Source organism: Rhinatrema bivittatum, chromosome 3, assembly GCF_901001135.1.
Source record: "Rhinatrema bivittatum chromosome 3, aRhiBiv1.1, whole genome shotgun sequence".
NCBI classification, from domain to species: Eukaryota; Metazoa; Chordata; class Amphibia; order Gymnophiona; family Rhinatrematidae; genus Rhinatrema; species Rhinatrema bivittatum.
The window spans coordinates 548,633,810-548,651,412 of record NC_042617.1 but is presented as its reverse complement, the minus strand read 5'-3'; the positions used below and the strand labels follow the sequence as shown (position 1 = coordinate 548,651,412).

Sequence of the window (17,603 nt, the reverse complement as noted above, 5' to 3'; positions counted from 1 at the left end):
AAAAACAACAGACCACACACTAGAGGTTGAAACATACTCAGATGATGAGATGTGCAGACACTTTCTAATCCAGACTAACATGAACCGGAGAAAAGCACACAGGTTAAAATTTAACTGTGAATTAACAAAGAGAGCCACAGAACCTGAACAAGATGAAGATTTTCAGAGGGATAGCCGTGTTAGGGCCTCATTTTCCAAGCCGCTCGCACGCAAAAAGTCCCTTATCGCGTGTGATACCAGGATGGGGGCGGAGTCAGGGCGGAGTCGGCCCCGGAAGAGGAGTCGAGGCGTCACCGGGGCCGACTCTGCGCCGACGCCACGGACAGCAAAAAGGTAGGTGCCTTTTCGCTGCCTATTTCGCTCCCAATAGCTACACCTCCTATGGTGGCGCTATTGGGTGCGAAACTGGCAGCGATCGCACCACGATGGTGCGATCGCTGCCGGCTAGCGCAGGCCCGCCCCCCGTTTCGGCCCCCCGCCCCTCATCTTCTAAAGTATCGCAGGCCTGCGATACTTTAGAAAATGAGGCCCTTAGTCAGGTATGGCACCTTATAGACTAACCAATTTCTTGAGGCATCTGATGAAGTGGACTCTGACCTTGAAAGCTCATGCCCCAATAAACTGGTTAATCTATAAGGTGCAACCCGCCTGTTGTCATTTAAACAAGAAAAAATATGTCACCTTTGTGTAAACACGTTAAAGGTCATCAAAGCCTTGGGATAACAACACCGGAAGGACAAAAATAAATTACGGTAATTTTCAAAGGAAAATGTAACTTGCTATCATTGCAATTTTCAAAAGTCTTTGAAAGGTAAGAGTATTGAATTGGCAACAGGTTTTATCCACGTGAAACGCACTTATTGCAGGTAAATGGGCTTTTGAAAATTGCTTCGATAGTATTTTACATTTACGTTTTCCTTTGAAAATTACCCTGTAAATCTAATAACGGAATAGCCAAGCAATCAGAGACATGCATTTTAAAATTCCTGACATAGCTTCTAGAAAAGCAGCACTAACAAAACAAGGAACCTCAGCATAATGGCATCAGCATAGCAATCTCACATACTAAAGCACTCACTAGGTGTCATTTCCAGCTCAAGAAAACGTAAAATTCAAAGGAGTACCAAGCCACTATTTGGGCTTAGATGTATAGAAGAAAAGGCTGGAGTCACTGAAGCTTCTGAAGGAACTGAAGTAGCCCTGAGGCACTACATAACTTGAAATTGTCTTAGGGGGAAAAGAAAAGAAAGTGAGGACTGAACGGGTTCAGAGGAAGCAGAACTGCTATGCGAATAGGCGCAGCTATAATTCCGACGGAACTAATAAGAGAAGAAAGAAATGTGGTAGCTTCCTTATCAGCAGAGTGGGTCCTCAGAGAGCAAACCCAACCAGAAGTCCTGAGATCCTGACAACTTCTTCTTGCATGGAGGAGAGAGAGAGAGGGAGTGAAAAAGAGAAAAGCAAAGGATTGAAAGAAAACCGAATGCTCCTTCCCTGATGGGAAAAAACAAAAGCAGTCTTCTAATTTCAAGTACTCTCAAGCTTGGAAAGTGTTAGGGTGACACAAAAACGATTATATTATCCTGTGCTGTGAATCATATAAAAATAATTACCTTTAAAAACACATGATATTTTCCAAAATTCTGAAAAGAGGTAAGAATGAAATTATGTAAGTTTAAAAGTAACTCATGTCCAGAAAAGGTGGGTTTGTTTTGGTTTTTTTTTTGGACCCAGTAGTTTTTCTCCTGCTTCTTTGGAGCTTCCTGCTCAACTGAAGCTGGCCCCTGTTGGGCAACATTGCCATAAGCCTTCATATACAACTACCTGGCTTGCTTGTCCCCTAGCAACTCAGCTGGACTATCCCAGAGACAGTCCTCGGCTGGGAATGGGGGCCGGGCAGAGACACAGCCTGCAGTTCTTCTTCCTGGAGCCTGGCTAACATGCTCCCTAAATCTGGTCACTAGATTTCACTGTAGCAAAATGACTGGGACTCCCTCCCCTCTGCCTCCGCGGCATCTCCGGCCACCCAAAGACTGGAACAGAGAATGGGTAAGGGTGGGAGAGGCAGTGATGTGTTTGCAGGAGGCAGGGAGCAGATCAATGGTCAATGGTCGGAAAAGGAAAGACCAAAAAAAAAAAAAAAAAGACTGGTGGGCGATCAAGCAGATTTAATAGTTGTAATAATGGGCCGGATTTTAAAAAGGTTACGCACTAATGTACCGCTTATACTTTAGGGTCTCCCCATATTTACTTATAATATGGAAGAAATGTTACATTATATTGACTATTTTCCTGGAAAACAATGTAAAAAATTGTGCTTCTTATTTTTCTTCCCGTTTTCTGTGAAATTGTGGTTTTAATGTATTTGAAATTATGAAAATTCAATAAATATAAAATTAAAAAAAAAAAAAAAGGTTACGTGCGCTGGGCCTATTTTAAAAAGGCCCGGCGATGTGCATAAAGCCCTGGGACGCTCGTAAGTCCCGGGGCTTGCAAAAAGGGGTGGGGGAGGGGGGCGGGGTCAGTGGCTCCTGACACAGCGGCCATTTGCCGTTGTGCCAAGGATCGCGCGCTGGCAGTTGGCTGGCAGGTGCAAAAGGTAAAATAAAATTTTTGGTGGGGGTTAGAGTAGGGCTAGGGGAAGGAAAGATTAGGGGAAGGGGTGGGAAGGCCAGGTTAGGAGGAAGGGAAGTTCCCTTCCAGGCCGCTCGATTTCAGAGTGGCCTGGGAGGGAATGGGGGAAGGCAGCACAGCTCGGCGTGCACAAGGTGCACAATTGTGCACCCCTTCCGCGCGCTGACCCCTGATTTTATAACTTGTGCACAACCTGCGCGCGCAAGTTATAAAATCGGGTGTACATGTGCGTGCGCCGGGTAGCGCGCGCACACGTACGCCGCACATGCATGTTATAAAATCTATCCCAATTTCTTTAGAAAAAACAGGGAAAAAGTATAGGGAATCAGAGGAAACTTAGACAAGACAGAATGTAAAAATAAGGCACATATGACAAGAGTGGAGGGAAAACGAGAACTGAGTTTTTCTTGAATTTAGCGATGGAGACTTCAAAACATAGAATATTCATATATAATACACTCTCACACAATCATATACAGAGGCTACCAAAAAAAATAGTGAAAACCCAAACTCTTGCTTTTCCCTTCTTTTGTAGTTAGACATGAATTATAAGCTCTTCAAGGATAAGGACTTTATAATCCTGCAATTTGCTGTAGAACAAGAAACATATTTGAGTTTTTGATGTATATGCCGTTGTATTTGATGTATGTACTTTTGCTGATGTAATACTGTAAGCTATCTTGAGTCCTTCACTGGAGTAGGGCGACATATCAATCAAAAGTTTAATGCAATGCAAAGTAATATAATGTTGAAGACAGAAGAATTTATTCATCTTTCCCAGCCACAAACGTTCAGCCTTTCATTTGTGGCTAAGTCAAGTAAATCTCCACCTCTTTGAATTGTGTCACATTTTGGAGGCTGTACCTCTCAAAGGATATAGTCAGGATACAGGTGGATCACAGAAGGCTACCAAAATGGTGCCAAGTCTGCCACAAACGTCCTAGCAGGTAAGACTTACAAAACCTAAATATGTATATCCTTGCTGAGCAGAGGGAAAGGATGGATATGACAGAGTGATTCAAATACTTCAAAAGTGTAACTAATGCACAAGTCACAAACATTTTTCTTTTGGTTTTTGTTTTTTTTCCAACCTGGCAGGTTCCTGCTCCTTTGGGCTTCCTGCTTAGTAGGAACCAGGGCTGGGATGATATTCATTTGGGATCACTCAGGGATTTTCCTTCAATTTTATAATCCCTCCCAACTTATTCAGTCCAGATACTGCAGTGACTGTCAATGGCTGGGAGCCATGTACAAGACTGCTTCTGGAACTCCGCAATCATGGTTCCTTTATCTGGTCACTAGGTGTCAGCCTTGTGCAATGACCATGACGTGCTCCCCTTCAGTTTCTACAAGTTTCCTCCCTCTCCTTTGGACATTCAGATCAATTTGGACTTGCCTCTATTGAGTTATGGCACCATCAGTCTTTTTACTAAGTATATTTGAATAGTTTCAGGTGAGTTCATAGGCTTTTTTGAAGAGCCATGTTTTTGGATCTTGTTTGAATTTTTTTCAGTTGTTAGGCTTAGTGGATTAGGTAGGAAGTTCCAAAGTTTGGGTAAGATGAACAATATTGTTGGAAGGTATTGAAAGAATGCCTTTGTTTTGGGATCTTAGGTCTCTTGTTGGATTGTAGAGTTGTACAGAAATCCCGGGAGGAGATGGAGTCAATATTATTGATGATATTGAAGATAATTAATAATACTTTGTACTGGATTCGGAAGGTTGCTGGAAGCCAGTGAAGATCTTTCAGGGTGGGAGTGATATTGTCAAATTTTCTAGTTCCGGTGAGAATTCTGGCAGAGGCATTTTGGAGTAGTTGAAGAGTTTAAATTAGATATGTTTAAATTGTGGATGTTCTATCCATCAGCTGTTTTGAAATATTATACATTTTTATTAGTATTGTTTTACTATTTGTGATTTATGTTTCTTGATTTTATTGTTTGATATTTTATGAGGAATGTTGGTATTTTTGTTTTAAACAACGGTAACTCACGGGAAAACCCGATAGTGGTGAATTTAAAGTACTATGGTAGAATATAAATCTGGCAAACAGAATACCAAAAGTACTAAGGGAATTGTGAAGTAGACGCTTATGGTGAATATTGACCAGTCATAATGTTCTTCATCTCACAAGCATACATTGCTAGATGATACTCCTTATTTATAATCATCGGTCAAAGTCCCAAGAAATACTTAAATTTTTTTCAAGTATTTTTTCAATGCATATAAAATTACTTAACTTGTTGGCATCGCTGAAGCCATAAATCATCAAACCGCCCAACATGGGTCCATGTTTCGAACGTTTCCTGACAGGAAAAGGACGCGGAAACGCCATTGTTGACTTTTATAATCACGAAGGACTACAAATACAACGCTGAACATTAGCCCTTGACAAAGAACGGCAAACGTTCGAAACATGGACCCATGTCGGGCGGTTTGATTTACGGCTTCAGCGATGCCAACAAGTTAAGTCATTTTATATGCATTGAAAAAATACTTGAAAAAAATTTAACTATCTCTTGGGACTTTGACTGATGATTATAAATAAGGAGTACCATCTAGAAATATATGCTTGTGATATGAAGCCTATTATGACTGGTCAATATTCACCATAAGCATCTACTTCACAATTCCCTTAGTACTTTTGGTATTCTGTTTGCAAGAGGTATTTCTGTTTTTACATATTTACACTGCATACAGTCTGGCTTGTGGTGATTTCCAGTTCACCTTTTGTCTGCACATTTCTATTTACAATTTACAATCTCTATGTTAGGAATTTGGTGAGAATCTTTTGTGTTTATTTATTTATCTATTTGAAAGTTTTTGTATACCGACATTCGTTAAGAAAACATCACATCGGTTTCCATAGAACAATAAGTAGCCAACAGGGCTTTACAATGCAACTGATAATATAAACTGGGGGGGGGGGGGGGGGGGGGCGCGGGGGGTTAGAGGGTGCGGGAAACCAAGGTTATGCTCTACAAGTAGGTAAACACAAAACATAGTTAAATATAATTATAGATAGCGTACATGAATTATATAGTTAAATGCAAGTATAGATAATGTACATTAAAGACTAGGAGGGGAGAATTAAGAGGGGGGTATTAGGTGAAGAGCCTAGGGGGGTGGGGGGTTAGGGGAGGGGTGAACTAGAGAAGGAGCGTTAGGAACGGGGGGCTCATGCGTAGGATCGGGTGAACAACCAGGTCTTGAGGTTCTGTCTGAATTTCTTAGTGCAGGTTTCAAGGCGAAGGTGGGTGGGCATAGAATTCCATAGGGAGGGTCCAGCAAGGGATAGCGCACGTTGTTTGGTGACTGTTAGATGGAAGAGTTTGGGAGAAGGTGAGTTGATGTTTGCTGTGTAGGGTGCTGTGTAGGGTGCTGTTTGGTATGTTTGAACAAGATGAGGTGCTCTACTAGCTTGTAATTTCTGTTGGGGATCTATAACAGCCTGGCCTGTTCTGTTTTCTTAATAGGAGGTGTTTTGGTGTTAAGGGCCTGGTGTAATATTTGTAATGTTGCCTTTTCATAGGAAGGATTGAATGTTGGCAGTTAATGCTGTTTTGGTATGGGAGATTTAGTATATTGTAACTGTAATTCAGTTTACTCGTGGCTTTCTGAGGGCCAATTCTACACTTAACCTGCATTACCATAGACCTAATACCATACTGGTTCCAAGTGCCTTTCTTTTATTTTGCAGGATTTTCTAGTTAGCACCACAGCAATGCATGTTATTATAATATACATGCTGTTGTGATTTTAGCTCAGAATGTCCTGTTTTACGTAAAAACTGAATAATCTTTGTGTGTGGGGAGGGTGTGACCAGGAGGGGGGTGACATCTAGTGGTTGGATTGGGGGCCCACAACTGCAGGATTCTGAAGGAAACCCTGGTGCATGGCCCCCAGCCCAGGACTGATACTGTAATGACTGAATTAAAGAAAGTTGAGGGGAAAAAAAGATCCCCAGGAGTTGCAAATGAAGGCTCCTGGCACCAGGATCTCTCTACTGGTTCTGAATGAGTCGGAAGCCCAAAGGAACTGGAGGAAACTTCTGGGTAAAAATAAAACTCAAAGCCCCCTCCATTTTTGGTGTCATGTGTTGTGCTCAGAATGGCTATAGGTACCACATGGTCTGGCTATGTGGTACCTATGGCAAATACCTGGCAAATATGGGCCTTGTATCCATTCACTAGGTATCACTGTTGCACAGTGACTAGGACTTCTTCCTCACAGGGGTCATGAACGCTACCCTGCAGCATCCCAAGCTAGCCCAGAGAATGGAAGATCTGGCCTGGGTTTCAACCCAGGTCCTATGCAGAGTAGTGTGCAGCACTGTCACTGAGCAACCGGCCTGGCCCAAGCAAACTTTTTCAGTGGAAAGGAAATTATAAACAAAAGATCATAGTATGAATCCCTAAGGAGGGCAGACTCCAGAGTCACATTACTATTTTTTTAAGGAAATGATGGTGGATGCCTTCCATTGAAATGGTGGAAGCAAAAACAGTAACAGAACTCCAGAAGGCATGGAATCTGCACGGAGGATCCCTGATAGCAGCGAAGTGAATATGCATGAGATAAATTTGCATGCACTGCCTCCATGCATATTTATTGTGGATAGCCTGAAAACCCAATTGGCTGGGGGTCCCCCCAAAACAGGTTTGGGAAACTCTGCCCTAGATCAAGTACTGTCTATGACAATGCACCAGGAAGTGAATTGGGCAGATTAGATTGCCCTTATGGTCTTTATTTGCTGTCACATTCTATGTTGTTTTCTGATGGTTGTGATTTGCAACTTTACATTTTCATGTACAGAGCTGGAAAATCAAGCTATAAATACTATCTGCTGGCTGCCTGATTTCTTGTTGAATAAACTCATTAGCACCGAGACCATGTAAACATGCTGAACATTATTGCCAAACATTCAAAACACTCTCCGCACTGCTGGATTTTTTCACTTAAAATACACTTGGAAAATTGTCACCATTTAGTTCCAGCTAGCAGAATGAATGAGATGGGAATGAGAAAACATGCAGATACAAAGTAAGATTAACAAAAAAGAAAAAATCATAATATTAATAATTGGAGATTTATGGAAAAAAATTTGCAGTAACCCTCACTTATTAAGATTTGACTTCTTGACAAATGAGTCCACACTGCATTTTATTTAGAAATTAATAAACAATAAGTACCGTATTTTTCGCTCTATAAGACGCACTTTTTTCCCCCAAAAGTGGGAGGAAAATGTCTGTGCGTCTTATGGAGCGAATATAAAAAAAAATTAAAAGTCTAAACCCCCCCCCTTCCTGACCCCCCCAGACCTTCCAAATTAATTTACTATAACCCCCCACTCTCCTGCCCCCTCAAGACCTGCCATAAGTCCCTGGTGGTCCGGCAGGGGTCCTGGAGTGATCTCCTGGACTTGGGCCGTCGGCTGCCAGCAATCAAAATGGTGCTGACGGCCTTTTGCCCTTACTATGTCACAGGGGGTTCCGCTGCCATTGGTCGGCCCCAGTGACATAATAAGGGCAAAGGGCCGTCGGCGCCATTTTGATTACTGGCAGCCGACGGCCCAAGTCCAGGAGATGGCTCCCGGACCACTCCTGGACCCCCGCTGGACCACCAGGGAATTTTGGCAGGTCTTGGGGGGGGGGTGTCAGGAGGGTGGGGGGTTGTATTTAATTAATTTGGCAGGTCTCGGGGGGGTTAGGAGAGTGGGGGTTGTTAATTAATTTAAAGGGTTGGGATGGGTTTTTTTTTTTGGGGGGGGGGGGGTTCCCACAGAATTAGAAAGACAAAAGATTTCTGATCTGGGGAATGGACCGAAATGGCCCTCCCCAGACCCGAAAACAAAATGGGGAGAAAAAAATTGTTATGCACTCCCCTAATTTGCTCCATAAGATGCACAGACCCCCAGGGACAGAGCTGGTTTAGCACAAATTTTTTTATTTTTTTTTTATTTTTCCCCCTCTGAATCCTAGGTGCGTCTTATGGTCAGGTGCGTCTTATGGAGCGAAAAATACGGTATTTCTTAAAATAACTGGACTATTTCCACACAACACCTAATATTCCAGCTGTTTAAATCATCTTACAGTTCTCCTACACTTTCAGACTACGTTATAACTTCGTTAGCAGGTTGTACTAAAAGTTTAGCTGGGTAAATACATTTAGCAAGCCTTGAAAATGGACATAAGGAAGGCCTCTGTAGTGATACCGGACATGCAAAATCTTTGAATAAACTGTTTGCTATGATTTTATCCTATTAGCAATGGTTTGGGCTCCTCACATTTTGTGCTGAGCCTGTTCAATAGGAAACACTAAAGATTAGATTCGTATGGAAAGGAAGATTGAAATAGCGCATATTTACCTGAATAGCATCATAATACATTTTCTTGCCTTCCTCATCTGTCTTGTCCGACATTAGCCATGCCTTCAGCAGGTACTCATAAAAGCTATCGCCAAGCCCACCAACAGACACGTGATCTGAAAAGAGAGGATATAATTTCAAATAAATATAGGAGACTATTCATGTTTCTACAACATAAGAAACTTAGTTTTCAATATGATGAACTCAGCAGCAATAATTTAACTTCTCTTTCTACAGCAACTATATGGCGCATTCATGGCTTGAAACCTTGGAAGATAATGTTTCTTTTTATCTCCTCTTAATTGATCTTTCTGCTTTCTTTTTGTGTTCTGTATGGAGAGTGGGTTTCTTTATGAAATATGTCTCTTTATATTTGATTTGTCATTTTCCTTTTGAAATCTCTTTTGTTTTTGTGCAAAGTGGATTCTTTGTAATTTGTAAAACAAAATTCAATAAATAATTAAAAATTAAAACCTTGGAAGATAATACACACAGAAAAAGCTTTTAATTACTAAACAGAAGACCATTCTGTTAAAAGGATAAAGAAAGAAAACAATTTTTCAGATTATAAAAATGGGATGCGACAAGGAAAGTGGCGACCAATGTATTTTAAGTTCCTTTCGAAATCTTCCCTCAGGCCTCGCTTTTTTACCACAGATGGACATTTGCTGGATTTGACCCAGAGACGCCAGGCTTGCTGTTCCAACTCTGGCTCTCTGGCAGGTCCCCAGCTACCTCCGCGTTGTCGGTACTGTAGAGGAGCCAACGTGTGAGAAGCTTACACGACAAACATTAATCAGTGATGCCCAGGGGCTGGCAGCTGGAGGACCCGATGCTGCGTGAGGCTGCAGCACAGGGATTAGGTGGAACTGGCGGGGTGGATGGCACCGGTCCCGGGATGGAGAGTGCCATGCTTAGCTTGCCATAGGAGATGTGAGGGGCCGCGATGAGAACAGAAGCAATGCTCAAGGTCTGCACCGAGAGGAAAGTTTAGAGGAGTGCGGCAGGGCTGTTCAGAAAATGGGAGGAGTCAGTAGCCCAGGCCTAGAAAGGAAGGGCCAGAAAATAATATATTGGGTGCAGCTGGCCAAAGGAGGGATTGTGAGAATGGAAAGAGAGATAAAAAGGGAAATGTGGTGATAAAGAGGGGGGGGAGGGGTCAAATGGGAAAGAAAAAGTGAAAGAAAGAGAGAGAGGGTGAAAAAAAACTGGCAACGAACAGAAGCACTGGTGCAAAGCAATGACAGTAAGGAATATCACCATCTTTGATCTTCCACTCATCCTTCCTTTAGTAATGCTGGGTTTCGTTCCGGGCCTTGAGTCTCTTGTTTTAACAAGGAAGAGGTTGGCACAATCTGCCAGCTAGAACTGCCGCTGCTGCTAAGCGGAAATGCATGTTTTCCACTTAGCAGAATATTATCCTCTTATAGCTGGGCGATCTATCACAAGCAAGACGCAGACTGGCATCCAAACAGAAAATTAAGAGAGTTATGGTTTAGTTCTCAGGGATAACAGGGTCATATATAAACTTTTGTGCCAACTTCAGTAGGAAGAAATATATTCTTTTAAGAATTTTACTACCAATTAACGGTACTGCGGAGAGACATAACTAAGCCTTATAGATTATAGAATTTTATTGTACTTGCCTACAAGAGGGGACCCATGCTAAGAACCAAACTTAGCGGCATAAGCAGAAGCATTCTTTTCACGCAAGCCTACATTACATTAAAGAAATAATCTAACATACTAGCAAAGCAGAAACAGAATTATTATATTAAAGCATTACTCTAACCCAGAGGTTCCCGGCTAGTGTACTGCATAATTTTGGAAGTGCGGACAGAAGACAAGAGCAGTCTCACAGCTGCTACTGCTGCTAACAGCACTGCACTGATCTCTCTTTCACTATCCCTTGTGCTATCCCCTCATGGCCAGCAGGGGGAGTAAACGAGCAACAGGGACTGCGTGAGGACTGGTGGATTTCCAGACTAAAGGATCCCGCTGCTCACAATTTCGATTTCAGAGGGAAGATCCTTCCCCCTGCAATTTAGATTTCAAAGGGAAGCCAGAAGAGGGGAAGGCAGCAGCAAGTAGGATGCACTGCTCCCCTGATTCCTCTTGCCGGCTGAATGCAACCCCAAAGGGGAGAGGGAAGGTGAAGAAGAGACGGGAAAGGAGGAAGTGGTGATGACAAGAGGGGTGGAAGGGAAGGCGATGATACTGAGTGATAGGAGTAAAGGGGGAAATGCCAGGGAGGGTAGAAAGGAAGCGGTGGTGATGCCAGGGATGGGAGAGAGTGTCAGAGCAGAGGTCCATTAAGCCTAGTATCCTGTTTCCAACAATGGCCCATCCATGTCAGAGGTACCTGGCATGATTTCCAAAAAGTAATTAGATTCCATGCTGCTTATCTAAAGGATAAGCAATGGATTTCTTCAAGTCTACCTTAATATTGTTTTATGGATTTTCCCTCCAGGAACTTGTCCAAACCTTTTTTAAACCCAGCAACACTAACAGCTTTTAGTACATCCTCTGGCGGTGAGTTCTAGAGCTTAATTATGCATGGAGTAAAAAAAAATATTTTTTCCGATTTGTTGTAAATGTACTACTTAATAACTGCACTGCATGTGAAGTTATTAAGTAGTACATTTTGAAGGAGTACATAACTGATTCACATTTACCCATTCCATTCCACTCATTATTTTATAGATCTCTTTCATATCGCCACTCAGCTGTCTCTTCTCCAAGCTGAACATCCCTTACCGGTTTAGCGTTTCCGCAAAAAGGAATTGTTCCATCCCCTTTAACATTTTAGTCACTTTTCTCTCTAATAACATAAGAACATAAGAAAATGCCATACTGGGTCAGACCAAGGGTCCATCAAGCCCAGCATCCTGTTTCCAACAGTGACCAATCCAGGCCATAAGAACCTGGCAATTACCCAAAAACTAAGTCTATTCCATGTTACCATTGCTAATGGCAGTGGCTATTCTCTAAGGGGCGGATTTTCAGAGCCCTGCTCGCCGGTGCGCCTATGTTCAATAGGCCTACCGGCACGCGCAGACCCCGGGACTCGCGTAAGTCCCGGGGTTTTCCAAGGGGGGCGTGTCGGGGGGGCGGGCCTGATCCGCACAGCGTTTTCGGGGCGGGACGTAGCGTTTCGGGGGCGGGCCCGGGGGCGTGGTTACGGCCCGGGGCGGTCCGGGGGCGTGGCCGCGCCCTCCGGACCCACCCCCAGGTTGCGTCCCGGCGCGCTAGCGGCCTGCTGGCGCGCGGGGATTTACGTCTCCCTCCGGGAGGCGTAAATCCCCCGACAAAGGTAAGGGGGGGGTTTAGACAGGGCCGGGCGGGTGGGTTAGGTAGGGGAAGGGAAGGGAAGGTGAGGGGAGGGCAAAAGAAAGTTCCCTCCGAGGCTGCTCTGATTTCGGAGCGGCCTCGGAGGGAACGGAGGTAGGCTGCGCGACTTGGCGCGCGCCGGCTATACGGAATCGATAGCCTTGCGCGCGCCGATCCCGGATTTTAGCGGCTACGCGCGTATCTACTAAAATCCAGCATACTTTTGTTTGCGCCTGATGCGCCAACAAAAGTACGCCAAATCGCGCTATTTGAAAATCTACCCCTAAGTGAACTTAATAGCAGGTAATGGACTTCTCCTCCAAGAACTTATCCAATCCTTTTTTAAACACAGCTATACTAACTGCACAAACCACATCCTCTGGCAACAAATTCCAGAGTTTAATTGTGCATTGAGTAAAAAAGAACTTTCTCCGATTAGTTTTAAATGTGCCCCATGCTAACTTCATGGAGTGCCCCCTAGTCTTTCTACTATCCGAAAGAGTAAATAACCGATTCACATCTACCCGTTCTAGACCTCTCATGATTTTAAACACCTCTATCATATCCCCCCTCAGTCGTCTCTTCTCCAAGCTGAAAAGTCCTAACCTCTTTAGTCTTTCCTCATAGGGGAGCTGTTCCATTCCCCTTATCATTTTGGTAGCCCTTCTCTATACCTTCTCCATCGCAATTATATCTTTTTTGAGATGCGGCGACCAGAATTGTACACAGTATTCAAGGTGCGGTCTCACCATGGAGCGATACAGAGGCATTATGACATTTTCCGTTTTATTCACCATTCCTTTTCTAATAATTCCCAACATTCTGTTTGCTTTTTTGACTGCCGCAGCACACTGTACCGACAATTTCAATGTGTTATCCACTATGACACCTAGATCTCTTTCTTGGGTTGTAGCACCTAATATGGAACCCAACATTATGTAATTATAGCATGGGTTATTTTTCCCTATATGCATCACCTTGCACTTATCCACATTAAATTTCATCTGCCATTTGGATGCCCAATTTTCCAGTCTCACAAGGTCTTCCTGCAATTTATTACAATCTGCTTGTGATTTAACTACTCTGAACAATTTTGTGTCATCTGCAAATTTGATTATCTCACTCGTCGTATTTCTTTCCAGATCATTTATAAATATATTGAAAAGTAAGGGTCCCAATACAGATCCCTGAGGCACTCCACTGTCCACTCCCTTCCACTGAGAAAATTGCCCATTTAATCCTACTCTCTGTTTCCTGTCTTTTAGCCAGTTTGCAATCCATGAAAGGACATCGCCACCTATCTATTTTTTCTAATTCTGCTATATCTTTTTGGAGTTGCGGTGACCAGAACTGCACACAAAACTCACGATGTAGCACCATGAAATGATACAGAGGAATTATGAGATTCTCTGTTTTATTCTTCATTCTTTTCCTAATTCCTAGCATTCTATTTGCTTTTATGGTCACTGTGGCACACTGAGCAGAGGATTTTAACATATTATCCAGGATAACGCCTAGATCAGTGGTTCTCAACTTTTTTCCCAGTGTGACACACTGCTCATTACAATTCACAGCGGAAATAAAAAAAGGCCCAGTATTATTTTTATTGTTAAGAATGACAGAATGACAGAAGGGAAAGATGCGTATTCTGTCTGAACAGAAATTGCATAAATAGTAAATATCCCACACCAAAACAGCACCAATTTCCAGTAGTCAAACAGTAAACACCTTACCTAAGAAAAGGCAACACTGAAAATATTACACCAGGCCTTAAGACACCAATACACCTCCTATTAAGAAAACGGAACAAGTCAGGCTGCTATAGAGCCCTTCACAGGAACTACACGCCAGCAGAAAACCTCACCTGAATCACATTTGCTGACCCTCACTTAAAGAATAAAGAGACCAAAACACATAACTAGAAGAATACAGACAAAAACTGAATTAGAAACTGCAACAAGCCAGGGTCTCTGTATGCAGTGTAACAAAGGAAAAAGAGAAACATCACCAGTCCTTATAAAACAAATCAAGAAATATAAAATCAATAGCAGCAAAACCATACTAACAAAAAGAACAGATTATTTCAAAACAGCTGATGAATGGAATATCCAATAATTTAAAAACTCATATAAAAAAATTTCTAGATACCAATAAAATATTTCAAAATAGCAGACACAAAGGCCCAATAATGAAAAATAATGATACAAAAAATGTTTTGCTCTGCATACCTGGGAACGTTTGATATCCAGGTGCCCTGAGATTGTTTTGAATTAGCAGGAGGAGGGATGATTTGCTTGCAACTTTCTCCTCTCTCTCTCTCACACTGGCTCTCAGTCACTCACATATACACATGCTTTTTCTCTCTCTCTTATATAGGCTCTTAATTTCACATTTACACACAAGCTGTCTGTCTTTTCATGCTTACACACACAATCTTTCAATCACACACATACATGCTGTCTTTTTCTCTCACACACAGACTCTCATTCACATCCTTACACACATGCACTCTCTCTTTCTCTCATTTGCATACAGGCTCTCAATCACATACTCCCTCACCTAAACCAGCTCTCAATCACACACAGACACACATGCTCTTGCTCTTACTTATACACACAGGCTCTTAATCATACATACACATGATTTCTCTCACACACAAAGGATCTCAATCACACACACACACACACACACACACACTCTTTCACACAAACAGGTTTTCAGTCACAAACTTACACCTATAGGTTCTCAACCATACACTTACATTCATGCTATCTCTCACACACAGTCTCTCAATCACACACATACTCTCTTTCATACATATAGGCCTCAATCATTCACATACATGCTGTCTCACACACACACACACAGGATCTCAAACACATATGCTTGCTCATTCATTCACTCACTCTCTCACCCCTCCTCCCGAACTAGCGGCAGCAGCAGCCTCCTCCAATTCCAACCCTAAAGGCAGCAGCAACCTCCTTCACTTTCAGCCCTCGCGGAGAAAGGAGTCCCATCGATCGCAGGGGTTGACGTGTTCCTCATTTTATTTCGAGCTGTGCTGCTCATTCTTCAGATCGCACCTCTCTTCTCTTCTTTGGGCCGATGCTGCCCGTACTAGCATGGTCTCTTCTTCCCGCACATGCACCTGCTGCTCACCACTTCCTCTTCTGGGTCATGGGGGGGGGGGGGGGGGGGGGGAAGAAGAGAGCATGCTGGTGCCGCTGACTTCAGCTGTCCTGCTACATTCCACCCAGGCTATCAGCATTTTAAGCCCGGGTGGAGGACTTATTTTGCTCGGATAGGGGGATCAGCTGGGTCAGCGGGGGACCGGGAAGTGTGGCGACACACATGTGTGTGCTTGGCGACACACTGGGGTGTCGCGACACACCAGTTGAGAACCACTGGCCTAGATCCTTTTCCTAGGGGGTGATTCCTAATGTGGAACCTTGCATTGTGTAGCTATAATCTGGGTTGCTCTTCCTTATGTGCATCACTTTGCACTTGTCCACATTAAATGTCATCTCACATTTGCATGCTTAGGCTTCCATTCTCACAAGGTCCTTTTGCAATTTCTCACAATCTTCTTGTGATTTAACAGCTTTGAATAATTTTGTGTCATTTGCAAATGTGATCACCTTATCCGTTCCTATTTCCAGGTCATTTATATATATTTATTAAAAAGCAGTTGTCCCAATTCAGCTTCCTAGGGGCATTCCAGTATTCATTTTTCTTCACTGAGAAAACTGACTATTCAGTCTACTCTCTGTTTTCCATATTTTAACCAATTTCCCATCCACAATAGGAAATTGCCTCCTATCCCAGGACTTTATAGTTTCCTCAGAAATCTCTCATGAGATACTCTGTCAATTGCTTTTTGAAAATCCAGATACATTTTATCAACTGGCTCACCTTTATCCATATATATACATTCATGCCTTCAAAAAACTGTTCTGGTCCAGTGATTTGCTACTTTTCAGTTTGTCAATTTGCCCTACGAAACCTTCCAAGTTCACTAAGATTTGTTTCAAATCCTCAATCGTAACCTTTAAATATAACTTCTGGCCTAGATATCACCCTTACATCTTCCTCAATAAAGACAGAAGGAAAGAATTAATTTGATCTATCCATTATAGCGTCTCTTCCCTTACTTGTCCTCCCTTTTACTCCTCAATCATCTAATGGTCCAAATGACTCCCTCGTGAACGTTTTGCTCTGAATATATCTGAAAAAATTATTTAGAGTTTTTGATTCCATGGTAAAAAAATGTTTAGTTTTCTGTTTGCTTTCCTTATCAATGCTTTGCATCTAATTTGCCAGTGCTTATACTGTTTCCTGTTTTCATCATTTGGATCTTTTTTCCATTTTTGAAAGATGTTCTTTTGGCTATAATAGCCTCTCTTGCTTCACCCTTTTAACCATGCTGACACCGTTTTTAATGCATGGAATAGATGGCAGTGATGCAGGAGACATATGCCTTATGCATGAGGGAGGTGGAACTGTCCCTGCACACTGCTACCAGAGGTCTGAACTCAAAAGAGGAGCTAAGATGCAGCTGCTACTAGAGGGAGACTGATAAGTTTCTCCGGCCTGTGGGGAAGTTCTACCACGTGGGTAGGAAAAAGGGAGGAAGGCTTCTTATCTATGGTGACGGGTAAATCATATATGCCTGCTGGACAAAGGGTGGGGAACAGTTAGAAGATGATAGTGCTGCCTAACTGGGCAGGGAAGAGGTGAGAGATCTGGAATACTGAGCACTGTGGACAGCTGGGGGAAAGAGGGACATTAGTGCTGGGGAAAGAAGAGGCAAAGTATAATGTTGGGGTTTTCACCAAGCCCCCCCATCGTTATTCTTATCTGTGTGTTGGGGGAGGGGGGAAGAGTGTGTGGACCATGTTATGTTAGGGATCCTGGGTACCAGTCATTGTTCTTATTGGGGAAGGCAGAAAAAAAAAAAGTATTATGTTGGGGCAGCTGAGCCTCTGTCTTCATTCTCTTATGTGAGTAGTGGGAGATGTTAAGTTGGAGCTGCCTGCGATAAGTGCCAGACCTGTTGTATTTCCTGCATTCAACCACTGAGGGACCATTTTTAATGGTCCCCCAGTGGTTGATGTTACCCAGGTAGAGAATCCATCACGCTAGGTTGAGAGAACCTTGCCCAAATCTCATCTTGGAGTGAGTTTCCTCACTCTGAAGGCCAGCAAATCTTCACAAGAGACCACTGTTCTGTTCGTAGGTGTCACGTAGAATGTCAAAGTGGCCCCTAACCCCCTAC

The 17,603-nt window shown here is 43.0% G+C and overlaps 1 protein-coding gene across 1 annotated transcript in view; it reads right to left on the bottom strand.

Annotated features, from left to right (window-relative positions):
• MAN1A1 (mannosidase alpha class 1A member 1) overlaps nucleotides 1-17,603 on the bottom strand; it is a 553,608-nt gene that overhangs the window by 108,494 nt on the left and 427,511 nt on the right. The window contains exon 8 of the mRNA XM_029596415.1: nucleotides 8,999-9,114. Coding sequence (XP_029452275.1) covers nucleotides 8,999-9,114 — 116 coding nt within the window. The remainder of the gene's footprint in view (nucleotides 1-8,998; nucleotides 9,115-17,603) is intronic.